This window comes from Symphalangus syndactylus, chromosome 5 (genome assembly GCF_028878055.3).
Source record: "Symphalangus syndactylus isolate Jambi chromosome 5, NHGRI_mSymSyn1-v2.1_pri, whole genome shotgun sequence".
Taxonomy (NCBI): Eukaryota; Metazoa; Chordata; class Mammalia; order Primates; family Hylobatidae; genus Symphalangus; species Symphalangus syndactylus.
The window spans coordinates 52139618-52153070 of record NC_072427.2 but is presented as its reverse complement, the minus strand read 5'-3'; the positions used below and the strand labels follow the sequence as shown (position 1 = coordinate 52153070).

The following is a 13453-nucleotide window of genomic DNA, read 5'->3' as shown; positions in this document are numbered from 1 at the left end:
AGTTTTCCACATAGATGCCGCATATTTCATGGCATTCCATCTTGCCAATATAAGGACCTTGTCTCCCGGAGCTACAAAAATACTTTTATGTACTCTTTAAGATGCACATCAAATGGGAAAAGCCTTTGCCTAGCAGAATAGATCTACTACGTCAGATAATTCTTGGGTTGACTAACATTCTGAGGTCTCTGTCTCATGGCATCTTGAATGGCTCTACTGGGTCCATTACCTTGAAAGCTCTCCTTTGTCCCTGTGTGAAGGAATCCTATTCAACCATGAGTGTCTCATACACCAGAGGTGCATACACCATGAAGCCTCTCCTAAATCACTTAGCCATGTGCGCTAGCATATTTTTATACCTCCAGGATAGTGCATGCCACAGCTTTATGGAGGCTAGTTCTGAATGAATCTGTCTGACATGGGTCGGGAGCTATAAACAGTTGGGAAGGTAAACTGTGTTTTTATTCACCTTCGTTGTTTGCCCCACTTACTGTTTCCACCTCAGAGACTAGGATGTGTGGGGCATACACCGAATACCTAAACATTTTGCTGATTGGAAATGGCATTTTCCTTTTTTTTTTTTTTTTTTTTTTTTGAGATGGAGTCTCGCCCTGTCGCCAGGCTAGAGTGCAGTAGCTCAATTTTGGCTCACTGCAATCTCCGCCTCCCAGGTTCGAGCGATCTCCTGCCTCAACCTCCTGAGTGCTGGGATTACAGGCATATGCCACCACGCCCGGCTAATTTTTGTATTTTCAGTAGAGACAGGGTTTCACCATGTTGGCCAGGATGGTCTCGATCTCTTGACCTCGTGATCCACCTGCCTTGGCCTCCCAAAGGTATTCTAATTTTAACAAATAGAATGTATTTGTTAAACAAATACAAAAGAAAATGGTATATTTTCTTACTTCCAAATTCTGTATCAATGAGTATCTTGGCGAATTTCCAGAGATTAATGTGTTTTTGAAATCGGTTTTGTATTGTCTTCTTCAAGGTCCCTAATGATCTTCCAAGTGTTTGTTTGACTGTACAGTCATGGCATTGCATGGGTGTCAATATTGGTTTCTACTGCCCACAGTTTCCCTGAAGATGTACTTTGGATAATGTTTAAGAAAGTTGACTTGGCAAATGGAAAGTTGGAGGATATAGTAAATTGCATTATCATTCAAAAATATTTGCTGCTCTTCTCTGGGAGAGGATTAAACGTTCCTGTTCTCCTGACAATAAGTTGGCAATGAGACTTGCTGTGGCCACAGAAATGTGATGGGAAGTATGTATAGCTCTTCTACCACAGAGGCCAACAGTGTTGCAGACAGAGGGAGCTAAGTGGACATATTTTTTATATGAAAAATTTTTGTTACACACTACTGAGATTTGGGGGCTATTTGTTACTGTAGCATAAGCCAACATGTCCTGACTGATGCAGAGACTGTTCTATGCATGGTGGATTATAGTAAGATTTACCTGAAGCAAAGAGAAGCAAATAAGTGCTAAGAAAGGTCTGAGGTTGCCGTGAAATTACAAATCAAGAGCCAATATTGAAGTTACTTCAGTAAAGATATTGAAGTTGCCATGGGATTTCAAGCTACAATTCAATAAAGATGTTGAGCATTTTGTGTATTAAGCTCAACTGAAGAGTCACATAAAGAAACTAAATACTCCTATTTTCATTCATTCAGCATTCAGAAGTATTTATTCATAACCTATGATGGTTTTGACATTTACCTAGGCATTGTAGCATATAAAAAAAATTACCTGACAAATTCTGCCCTGGAGACTGTACAGCTTATTAAGGAAGATCTTACCTTGGTAAATGTTTATAATTATAATAATATGAATAATGAGGAAAAAATTCAAGAGGGTGATTACTTACATTTGGAAGGAGGAGAAAGAAAGGATTCATGGAAGATGGGGCTTTGACTAAGACCTCGAGGTATGGATAAGGAAAGACACATCTTCAAAACTGGGATGTGAGTCAGCAGAGGCAGGAAATAGAGAAGAGTATTTTGAGGCAGTGAGAACCTCTTTGACTAAAAAATGTTATGCTTAATGCAGAAACATGGTGGAAAATAAAACTGAAGTTAATTTGGGAAAAGATGGAGAAACTGAAATTCTTGGATGCGTGTTTTGATGTTTGTGGGAAGCAATGAACCGTAGAAGATTTTGAGTGTGGCATGACAGTGAGCATCATTTCCGTGTTTCCCAAATGTGCCCAAGTCGCGAAAGGCCCAGAGCCGGGAGGGTGAGGCCCTCGAGGAGGATCTGGCCCCCATGCATGTGCATCAGTCCCATGATCCACATTTACAAGAAATGGAGTCTAAAAACAACAGAACTGTATGAAATGTATATGAAGGGAAGCCTCATTCTACTGATGGTGTTGGAGAAACCGTTTTGCTGTTTGTGGAACCAAAATCCATGTATGTTTTCACCTCATGTCAAACACTGAAATAACTGCCAACTCTCAAAATAGGTTTGCAGGTAGATCTGTACTGTGAACCTACCTAACGCTAAATACAAGTTTTAACAATCACAAGGGAAAAAGTGAAGTGGATAGATGTAATTGCATACAAAAAGTTAGGGATCTATATGTCCTCCACTGAAAGCCATTACAAGGTTTACAACAGACAACTGGGAAAATGCTTGCAGAGAATACAAGCAAGGATTAGCATATAAAGTGTTCCAATGAAAAGGTAAAAACCATCAGAGGAAAGAGAAATGAGAAAAATAAATGAGTAATCAGATAACTTATAAGATTAAATACAGAGAACAAACAAACATTTAGGAAGTATTCAATTTTTAAAAAAGTAATTGAAAGGACAAGGTTTTCCTGAGGGATTTAGCAAAAACTATTATAAGAGATAATGTATAATATTGTCATATTTGCAAGGTACGCTAGGCACTTCTATTAATCTGCTGATAGTGGCAGCGGCATACATTGGTTTGATACATTTGCAAAGTAATTTGACAATATTTATCAAAAGCTTTAACCCTTGGCCTAGCAATCCCGCCTTTGGCATATTCATCCTCAAGAAATAAGTCTAAATATGGAAAAACGGCTCTGCACAAATATATCCTTAAGAGTACTATTTATAGTTGTATAAAAATTGAAAACACCTAAATCTACAGCATTCAGGGATTTGTATTTATAGAGTCCTTGTGTCGATATTTGATGGATCACTAGGAAGAATCGAAAATTGTGTTTACAAATAATTTGTAGCAACTCTAAAAATTATTATGCTATGATGACATGTGATATATGCATTTGATCAGAACTGTGTAAGAGAAATTCTACACAGACACACACAAAGACTGGAGGAAATTTCTGAGACTGTCAGCCTTGAAGTGCTGGGTTTGTTTGGTGATTTCTTTTCTCTTTTATATAATCCTGGCTGCAAATGTGGTTGATGCTAAGGTAGGAGGCCTGGAGATAAAATCGTTCATCTCCTGCATAATGGTAGTAGTCATACGAGTGAATCAGACTGCCAAAGAGAAGAATCTAGGGACAGACACAGAAAGGGACATGGAATAAAGCCTGAAGAATGCATATATTTAGGGGCAGGAGGAGAATAGGAGCCTGCCAGGCTTGGAGTAGGAGGAGATGAGGAAAGGTGAGGCCTCTTGGAGTTTAGGGTGTGGGCAGCTTCAGAAAGAAGGCACCTGCCAGTGTGGGGGAGCAATCAGAGGAGCTGATTAGAGAGGGTCATTGAGTTCTCACTGGCTGGCCCTCAGGCAGCTCCATCAGAATCCAGAAAACAAGGAGTGGGAGGATTAGAACTGAGAAAGTGGCCTATTGAAACAAACAGGGTGAAACAAAGGCCACACTTGCCTTGCTCTAAGAAAAAATAGGCCGGGGGCAGTGGCTCACACCTGTAATCCCAGCACTTTGGGAGGCCGAGGTGGGCGGATCACAAGGTCAGGAGTTCAAGACCAGTCTGGCCAATATGGTGAAACCCTGTCTCTACTAAAAATACAAAAAATACCAAAAAAAAAAAAACTAGCTGGGCATGGTGGCAGGCACCTGTAGTCCCGGCTACTCAGGAGGCTGAGGCAAGAGAATCGCCTGAACCAGGGAGGTGGAGGTTGCAGTGAGCCAAGATCATGCCACTGTACTCCAGCCTGGGCGACAGAGCAAGACTCCATCTCAAAAAAAAAAAAAAAAAAGGAAAACAAAATAAGACAGAAAAGGCAAATATAGCACTGAATGTGGCGTGATAAATGGCATATTTTCTCACTCTGTCGTGGTGGTGGTAGGATTCCAAAGTGTGTTGAGTGGAATGTCACATCCGAGAATTAACACTGGGACTCGTGGGCAAGAAAGCAGACAGGTGCTCCTTCGAGGCTCTCAATAATGCCTCTTCTGTGGCCGAAGCAGAAGCCCTCAGTGTGCACCACTGCTTTCTCCGGGACTGGACTTGCTTCTCTGCCTCTCTCGTTCTCAGTGTGCCCCCGAGCTAGCCCAGTCACTCTAGGGGCAAAGCCTCCAACGTCTGTGTTCAGGGCTGAACTCCAGGTGGGCTGAAAGGACAACTGGTAAAAGCATTTCCTGCCCAGTAAAGCCTTGAGCCACATCTCCCCTGTTTACAAGGAAGAAGGGGATAGTCATTCATTAAAGAATAAACAAGGTATTTGGCATTATTCTGGATTCTAAGCTAAAAACTTCTAAGTTTTTCCAAGTTCTCAACTGAGCATTTAGCCTTAGAGGAGCATCCTTATCACTATCTTATAAATAGAGCGAAAATCATCCCCCTCCTAATCCTTCTATAAATAGCGCTAGCAGACAGAAGCAAACTGCTTGGTGGACCACCCCTTCATTCACGGACTTTTCCATTGCATGTTGTTGACCTATGGAAGTCAAAGCAAACTCTTTAGTCTGCTGTGTCGTTTCTCCAGTGTCTTGTCTGTTTCCCATAGGTGCCTATCCTCGACTGTCACTGAGCTTTCGGTTGAAGAGGAACATTGGATACTTCATTCTTCAGACTTACATGCCCTCTATACTGATAACGATTCTGTCATGGGTGTCCTTCTGGATCAATTATGATGCATCTGCTGCTAGAGTTGCCCTCGGTATGTGCTCTTTTTAAGTAATATTTAAATGTAAAGTCACCGTATCATTACAGTATTAAGAGAGTTCAAAGGCTGTAGTTCAACTACCATTTTTTGACATCGTGACACAAGCATTGCCTGTATAGTCACTTTTTATCTTGAAACACTAATTTCACGCACGATTCCCTTGATGTGTTAATTTAATTATAAGGCTCAAATATGAATTTTCATGCCCATGAAAGGGAAAATATGCTTGCAGAATATTTGCATGATAAAACTATTTTTGACACTAATTTTAAAGCAAGGATTAACATCTCCTGTTCAAAATTATTCCATGGCCCAGAAAGAAGACTTGATTAATTGTGCATTCTTCTTTTTTAAGTCAGAAAAATAGTCAAATATTACAGCATAGAATTGGAATTACACAATTTAATGAGCATTAAAATATGGAATTCAATTCTGAATGATTCCCAAAGGCTCTAGTGATCTTTTCTGACCATTGGTTATTTGGCAACTGGATTATTAGCTGATGTACAGTATGTATTATAGGTTCTAATATTATTTTTAGCATTTTGATTATTAAGGGAAGGCTTATAGTTTCAGAAACATTATTCTCTCCTCAGCTGATTAATATGAAACTGTGTAGACAAAATAATCATTTAAATACATTTACGTAAGTACAGAGCTGATGGGCAATCTGCAATCCATCCCTTTGGGTAGGGTTGAATTTATCTCCTGAAAGTGAAAGTATTAATGGTACTTATAAAAATTGATGGAAAAGAATTATCAACACATTATCTGGCAAAGTACCTTACAAAAAAACATAATAATTCAGGGTTCCAGTTATCCCTTTCCTGTTCTTTTCTTTTTTTTGAGACAGAGTGTCACTCTGTCAGCCAAGCTGGAGTGCAGTGGCACAATTACGATTACGGCTCACTGCAGGCTTAACCTCCTGAACTCAAGTGATCCTCTCAACTCTACCTCCTGGATAGTGGGGACAACAGGCACACACCACCACACTTGGCTAATTTTTTAATTTTTTGTAGAGATGGGGTTTCGCCATGTTTCCCAGACTGGTCTTGAACTCTTGGCCTCAGGTGATCTGCCCACCTCAGCCTCCCTGAGTGCTAGGAGTATAGGCGTGAGCCACCACACCCAGCCCTTTTTCTGTTTGCCAACTTTTCCCCGGACTTTAAATTGAATAACATGTTTTCTTTTCTAATAAAATGTAAGTACATGTGTGTATATGGATGACAAACGTGTGACTTGCATAGTCGTAATGAAGATTAGATTTATTTCCCAGGAAATAACACATAACTATGACTTGAGAAAATCAGGTAGCTATTCCTAAGGGTGTTAAGTGAATAAAAAAACCACTCTATGAAGAGTAAAGCTGCAAAAAACTGAAAGTGCTGTTTTAATTGTTATGTATTTCTAATAGGTATCATAAGCACAGTTCTCTAAAAAAAAAAAGAAAAAAGAAAAAAAAAAACTCCAGGACTTTTCTACAGCCTGCAGATCTTCCCCTGTAATGTCAGTCTTTATGTAGCTTTTACTTTAATATATATATATATATATATATATATATATATACACACACACATATATATTACTAGATTACGCTTTGTTAAACTCTTTTCTCTTTTCACTTGGAAAATTCAGAAATATTTGTAGGGGCAGATCTAAATTATGCAGAGCTGTTAGCTTATACGATTTCAAGCACCCCTTTTAAGAAAAATAATATGAAATATACAAATACAAAGTTGCTGGGACCCCTCCCCAAGCCTAGAAGAGGCCTATGAAAGTGGAGACCAACCTGAAGCATCTGCTACAGAGAATTTGCCAGTCACTGCGATAATTAGTGAAATATGAGAACCAAGGAACCATGATTATCTGACATTACAAGGGGTGGGGTGTACTGAAAATGTGCATATCCGAATTTCCCAGCCATTACAGATTCTGTCCCTCCCTAATTGTAAAGTATTGCCTTCTACAGTATTAAACCGTTAATACCCCGGAAGTGAGTTACATTCAACCCAATTTCATTAAGTATTTGAAAGTAGATTCTACTTTTTCTTCAAGACACAGCATTATCAATATAAACAAACCATACCTCTGTGGCTTTGCTGGGATGAAGGCATGGGCTGGCTAGGGTTGCTGAGGCTTCGACATTGGAGGATTGACGCTTGTGCTCTGGGAGGCAGGCATGAGAGCCAGAGTGAAGGGGATATTCACTAGAGTTAGGGTGACCCCGAGGTCAAGAGGGCAGCTGTGATCTTAGGGCTGTGGGTCTGGCAAGACAAGAACCCAACAGATCCAGCTCTCAGAGTATGACACCTGCACATGCATTCCCTCTGTCCCTCCTGCCAATACAAGACTGAGTCTAGATCTATAGTCACTGGGAAATGTCAGTTGGTGAATTCAGAAAAAGTATGACACAGTGTCAGGAGCACTGAGTAACATCATCATCATCATCATCATCAACTGAGTAGCATCATCATCATCATCATCATCAGCAGCAGCAGCAGCATCATCATCAATATAAGAGCCAGGATTAATAAAGGCTGAAAATTATCACATAGTTAGGTGCCACATTCTCTCCTACGGCCATTCATGTAGTTATCTGTTCTGGAGAAGATTCACAACACAGTACGAAGTATTATTGCTCCAGTTTTACAGAGCACAAAAATGAAATACAGAGAAGCTAAGTAACTGGTACGAAGTCATATAATTACCAAGTTTCAGAAGAAAGATTTCAATCCAGTTAGTCTAACTTCCAGACCTTCTCCCTTAACTACTACATGTAATTCCTAAAGTGTCAGTAAAACTACAGTAAAGAGTTATTTGGTCTACTATGTTGTATAAGCCATGAATTTTTTTAAGAAAAGAAAAAAGCTAACCAAACATTATTATTAACTTTTATTATTGAGGAATCCCTCATAACCGTTAAGATGCTACTGAGCTCCATAGGATACAGCTATAGTTTGGTGGGCTTTCGTTGGAGAAATCCCCCTTCCTGCCACCGCTTCCCAAGCACTTAGTCTTGTAGCACAGCTTTGAAATGCTCACAGTGCTTTTTGCATTCATCCTAAAGGGCTGCACTGTTGTCAATACACATTGCTTCTAAATGCATGATAAAGGTGCTGCCTCTGCACAGGCAGGAGGGATGGGGCTCGGCAGAGGCCTCAGTTGAGGGCTCACCCTTGGGCTCTGGGCACTGTTGGACCGGGACTCAACGCAGGAGGGACTCAGGGCCTGTTCTGCTGGCTCTTCAGACAGCCGTGCTCCTCAGCTGCTCTGTGGGCTTCAGCATGATATGCTTCTGCTGCCCAGGGTCTGACCATCAGATACATTGAACTGTTAGCATTAACGACCACCAGACTTTAAGGTGGGAAGTTGTAATTAGATGGCCTCTCTCAAAACCCTCAGTGAATACAGGTTGGGTGTCCCTTATCCAAAATGCCTGGGACCAGAAGTGTTTTGAAAATCAGATTTTTTTTCTAATTTTGGAGTATCTGCATTATACTTACAGTTTGAGCATCCCTAATCCAAAAATCCAAAATCTGAAATGCTCCAATTAGCATTTCCTTTGAGCACCATGCAGGCACTCAAAACATTCCAGATTTTGAAACATTTTTGGATTTTTAGGTTAGAGATGCTCAATCTGCAAAAGTACTGATACTTCTAAAGGTAAAAATGTATACTGATAAAATTTAGGCCAGATTATTTTTATCATGAGGAGGAGAAACAAAATATTTTGACTAATGCAAAGAAATTATATTTTTACTTCATATTCATTTTTATAAATGCAGCTTTCAAATACAATATTTCATACATAATCTAAATGACAAGTTGAGGCTAGCAATTTACAGAAAGACTTACAAGCCTGGTGAACGTACAAAAAAACACGAAAGCCACCACCCGGCCATTTCCTGTACTGCAGTTGGATGATTTCCGTTTAGAGAGCAGAAGGTCAAGGCGAGGCCAGGAAACCTAGAGGCTACCGAAGAATGATTTTTCTGTAATGATGATAGTCATATGATTATTTGTTGTTAGTGTTAACAGTGCCAGTTACTATTTATTGGCACATCAGAACTTTTCAGACATTGCCAGTAGATTTCCAACAGCTCGAAATGATGGCTACAGACCCATAGAGGCAGAGCTGGGCTTTGGGTCTGGGCCGTGTGGCTCCCCTTTACAGGCTGTGGACCACCACAATACACCACCATCCACAGTATCCCACATAGCAGGTAAAGCAATAGAAGGAGTTAGTAAATGCATTGGCCTCTTAAGCTAAGAACTCATGTGGCATGTGGGTCCAAACTAGAAAGACCTGAAGCACTCACTGTGAAATCTTATTGTTAGGGATTCCTGAGCCTGTGCCAATTGGCCTGGATCCAGGGTCCTAGCCCAGGTCCCTCTGGGGTTCATTTACCAGGCTGAGTGCCTGTGAGATGTGCTGGCTATACCTATTCCTGTGTGCCTTCATCCCATTGTCTGGGACATCTGCTGAGGCCTGTGTGATACATGTCCATTCAAAATAGCCAGCAGGAGAGGCAAAGCTGTGACTAAAGCAAAGCGCTCGGTCTTCCCAAATCCACGTTGAAGGGGGAAAAACGGTAGTGGCAACAACATTACAAACTTTTTGAATAATGGTGAGAATGCCTAATTTTGTAGCATTTGCGTGGTATTTTCACATTTATTTGTAAACAGTAATTATCTCATTGCCATTTTCAAATTTAAAAGTCCCCAGGTGCACATGAATGTGATGTTAAAAGAGAATCTTAAAATATTCTGACATCTTGGATTTCCATACATTCCGTCAGCAACCATGGTTTGCAGTTCTACATAAAAAGAGTTTCTCAAGTCTTCAATTCTCTTCTTAGCTTTTAGTAGCAGTTCAGAGCTCAGTGGAGGGAGCGCTTGTGTTGGAGATGGATGACTGGGCTGTCTAGCCTGCTCTCCAGCTGATTCCCAGGCCAGCTGAGCTCTGCAGTCTCGAGGTCCTCCCCATAGGACACAGAGGATGAGGATGCTGCCTCCCAGGATAGGATGGGAAATCAGAGGGGATGAAATTGGAATGCTTAGTAAATTTAACTCTGCCCTGGAGGGCTGGGCTGGGACCACGTGCAGAATGGCCTGGGCTCCGTCCCAGAGTACATATCCGGACAGTGCTGAACTGTAGGGCTGGCACTACCTCTTGGCCTCAGTGATGTCATGTGGGTTTTGGGTTACTGAGGATGAAGGATTATGGTTAGGCTCTCTCCTTTGAAAGTCTCCTTTTTGAGGGAAGCCTGACAAAGCAATGCAGAGGAACCTATTCTCTTTATTGGGTCCTGACACCCACATCTTCACATTCAGTGGTATCAGTGGCATAGGTAGAAAAGAGCTCAGCCCTCAAAGCTGTCTTGCTTCCTTGAGATGTATTAATATTTCAAAAATACAATCCCCAAGACAGCGTAAGCGTGTCAGCTGCAGTACTACCATCCCACCCTACCACAAGGGAGTGATCCGTGCCTTTCCTGTAAGCTCAGCTTAACTTAACTCATCAAGCTTTGGGCATGTCACTGACTTGCCTCCTGGTGTCTATGGCCTCAGATGATTCAGTGCAGAATCTTGTGTCTATTGCTATGGGAGGGAGAATTGCAATACATGGTCCTTACATGGTTTTAGACTAAATTGAGCTCTATTTGGGAAACAATGAGATCATCCATACAATACTATGTAAAGAATTCAACATAACGACATTTAAAAAAAGGATCTGATGAGTTGCCCCAGGGTATGGTGGGATTTTTTAAGATGAATGAAATCATTAACCCTTAACTTGCGCAAACATTTCCTAAGCAGCTTATGTAGAGATTCTTTCTTAGTTGAGGAAGGAAGTCGCTCTGTGAGATAATCTTCCCTCAGAAGCTTCACTCAGCTATTTCTTTCTCTTTGAGCTCAGGACTGGATCTCATGGCTAGTAATTTTAAAAATCATTGCCTCATTCCTCTTGCTTCCAATAAGCATTGTAGTAGGAATTATTTTCTTCTCACAGGCTGCCTCACTGAGCTCTCGCTCATAGCCTTGCCTCTGCAGCCACAGACACCTCAAATTCATTCTTTTTCCTGGAGGTTTCTCATCTAGACACTTTGTGGTTTGTGCTAAATTCTGGGCTTATTTTTATTTTTTCCAGCATTCATAAAAACCACATTCTTTTTTCCTGCTCTACATATCTCTTCTTCTACTCTCAAAATTCCATCCTGTGTGATAGCAAGGTGTAGTGGGCAGGGGGGTGGGTGGGGGAGGGAGATGCCCTGCACGGTTTCACTTCCCCAGAGTACAGATGTCAGTTTGCTGTTCTGAGTGGTGATGCGCGGTCCAAATGACAAGATGTATGCTCTGTTGCATTCCAGTCACCCCGCAGTATTCAACCCATTATCTCCGACTACTTAAAGCTGTTTGAGAAAACATAAAAGGAAAGTGGAAAGTGAAGACCAGTGTGGCAAAGCTTCAGCCTCTCACCACTTTGTTTCTTTTCTAGGGATCACAACTGTGCTGACAATGACAACCATCAACACCCACCTTCGGGAGACCTTGCCCAAAATCCCCTACGTCAAAGCCATTGACATGTACCTTATGGGCTGCTTCGTCTTTGTGTTCCTGGCCCTTCTGGAGTATGCCTTTGTCAACTACATTTTCTTTGGAAGAGGGCCTCAAAGGCAGAAGAAGCTTGCAGAAAAGACAGCCAAGGCAAAGAATGACCGTTCAAAGAGCGAAAGCAACCGGGTAGGCTCTCCACCGCCTTGACCCCACCTGGCCCCTGCAGCTCAGCAGCTACTGCATTTACTCGCATGATCTTTCTTTGTTTTTTCCCCAGTAGTGTATGTCAAGCCACACACCCTTCTTGTACATGTGATACAGTCCTTATGATGTGGCACCCAGGTGTTTTTTATTCAGGGGTTGCTCAAACTAGTCCAGTGGAGTCCTGGCCATCTAGCTAGGACTGGCCAGAGTTCACTGAAACCAGTGGATGTAGGCTTACACAAAAAGGACCATTGGACTGGCCAACAAAATTGACTTTTGATATTTCTGTGCACATTGACCCTGGCCTGGTTGCTTTTTGCCCAGGGAAAGCATTCCCCAACAGTCGCTTTCATTATTCCAGTCTACCCTCAGGGCACAGACCTAGGCTTTCTTCCTCTCACCAGTAAGCCCCTTAAAACAGTGACTATCTGGATGTGCAGCCTATTGAGAAGTGGATTGAATTTGGGTAAGGGCATTTGGACTGGGGCTGGTTAATCTCTGGCCTGGTGTTGAACACAAGGGAGGGGGTCAACATGGAGCTGGCAATGAAAGACTCCCTTGCCGTTTCTGAATTCTGCACTTACAGAAGTGAGTAACAGGACCTAATTGTTTTTAAGTATACTTGCATCAACTTTGTGTAGGACTTGGGCAGCCTTGATGATCATAATCTGAAATGTTTCCTCGTGCACGTCACAGGGTCCTATAAAACCAACATTAGTGTTGATGCTGGAGAAGCCAAAATCATCTATAGTTTCCTACAAAGAGAACAAAACCTGTGGGTCTGGAAAGAATGAAACGCTGGGGTGGAGAGTGTGTTATTTGTTCTACGGAAGCATTTTTCTAAAATGTTTCAGTATTCCTTTAGTTGTAAAATTATCAATTTGATGATCCAGCATGCTGCCATTCTTTGCACTGGAGCAGGCACACTATCTCTTGTCCACCTGCCCAGTGGCCACAGGCTTCCAGAGAAAAAAGCAAAGTCCAAAAGGAATGCACAAGGCAGGAGCAGTGCTCTCTCTGGAAGCTCTCATAGATCTGCCGTGGCCCTGGCCCCTCCCAGTTGTGTTCTGCAAAAAGCCAGGGTTTGGCAGACCTAGACACTTTGTTTTATGAAGTCCATGAACTTTCTAAAGCCCTTGCACACCCTCCTCCAGCCCAGCCCAACTCAGCAATGCTGTTACATCCTTCCAACCACAAATCCACTTTATCTTTAGATGTCATTTCGGCTTATATAAAAGCAATATGTTATTGTGATTATAAACAACATTTGAATGAAAGCACATTATAGTTCCAATATAATTTTTAAAATTTATCCTTCCACCTCTTCTATCCCTTCAAATCCTCAAGGATATATTTCTACCTGTTTACATGTTGGGTTTCTTCCCACATTTTTTTTTAATTCTTCTTGTTAAACTTACTGTTAGGACATTCTTCTGTTGCTATAAAGGAATACCTGAGACTGGGAAATTTACAAAGAAAAGAGGTTTAATTGGTTCACAGTTCTGCACGTTTTACAGGAAGCATGGCAATAATGACTGCCTGGCTTCTGAGGTGGTTTCAGGAAGCTCACAATCATGGTGGAAGTCAAAGCGGGAGCTGCAGGCAAGTTACATGGCAAAAGTAG

The 13453-nt window shown here is 41.5% G+C and overlaps 1 protein-coding gene across 3 annotated transcripts in view; it reads left to right on the top strand.

Annotated features, from left to right (window-relative positions):
- Window positions 1–13453, top strand: part of GABRB3 (gamma-aminobutyric acid type A receptor subunit beta3) — a 228152-nt gene that overhangs the window by 200360 nt on the left and 14339 nt on the right. For all 3 annotated transcript variants that reach the window (XM_055278454.2, XM_055278455.2, XM_063640238.1), the window contains 2 exons: window positions 4909–5061; window positions 11567–11811. In XM_055278454.2, the coding sequence (XP_055134429.1) occupies window positions 4909–5061; window positions 11567–11811 (398 nt within the window). The remainder of the gene's footprint in view (window positions 1–4908; window positions 5062–11566; window positions 11812–13453) is intronic.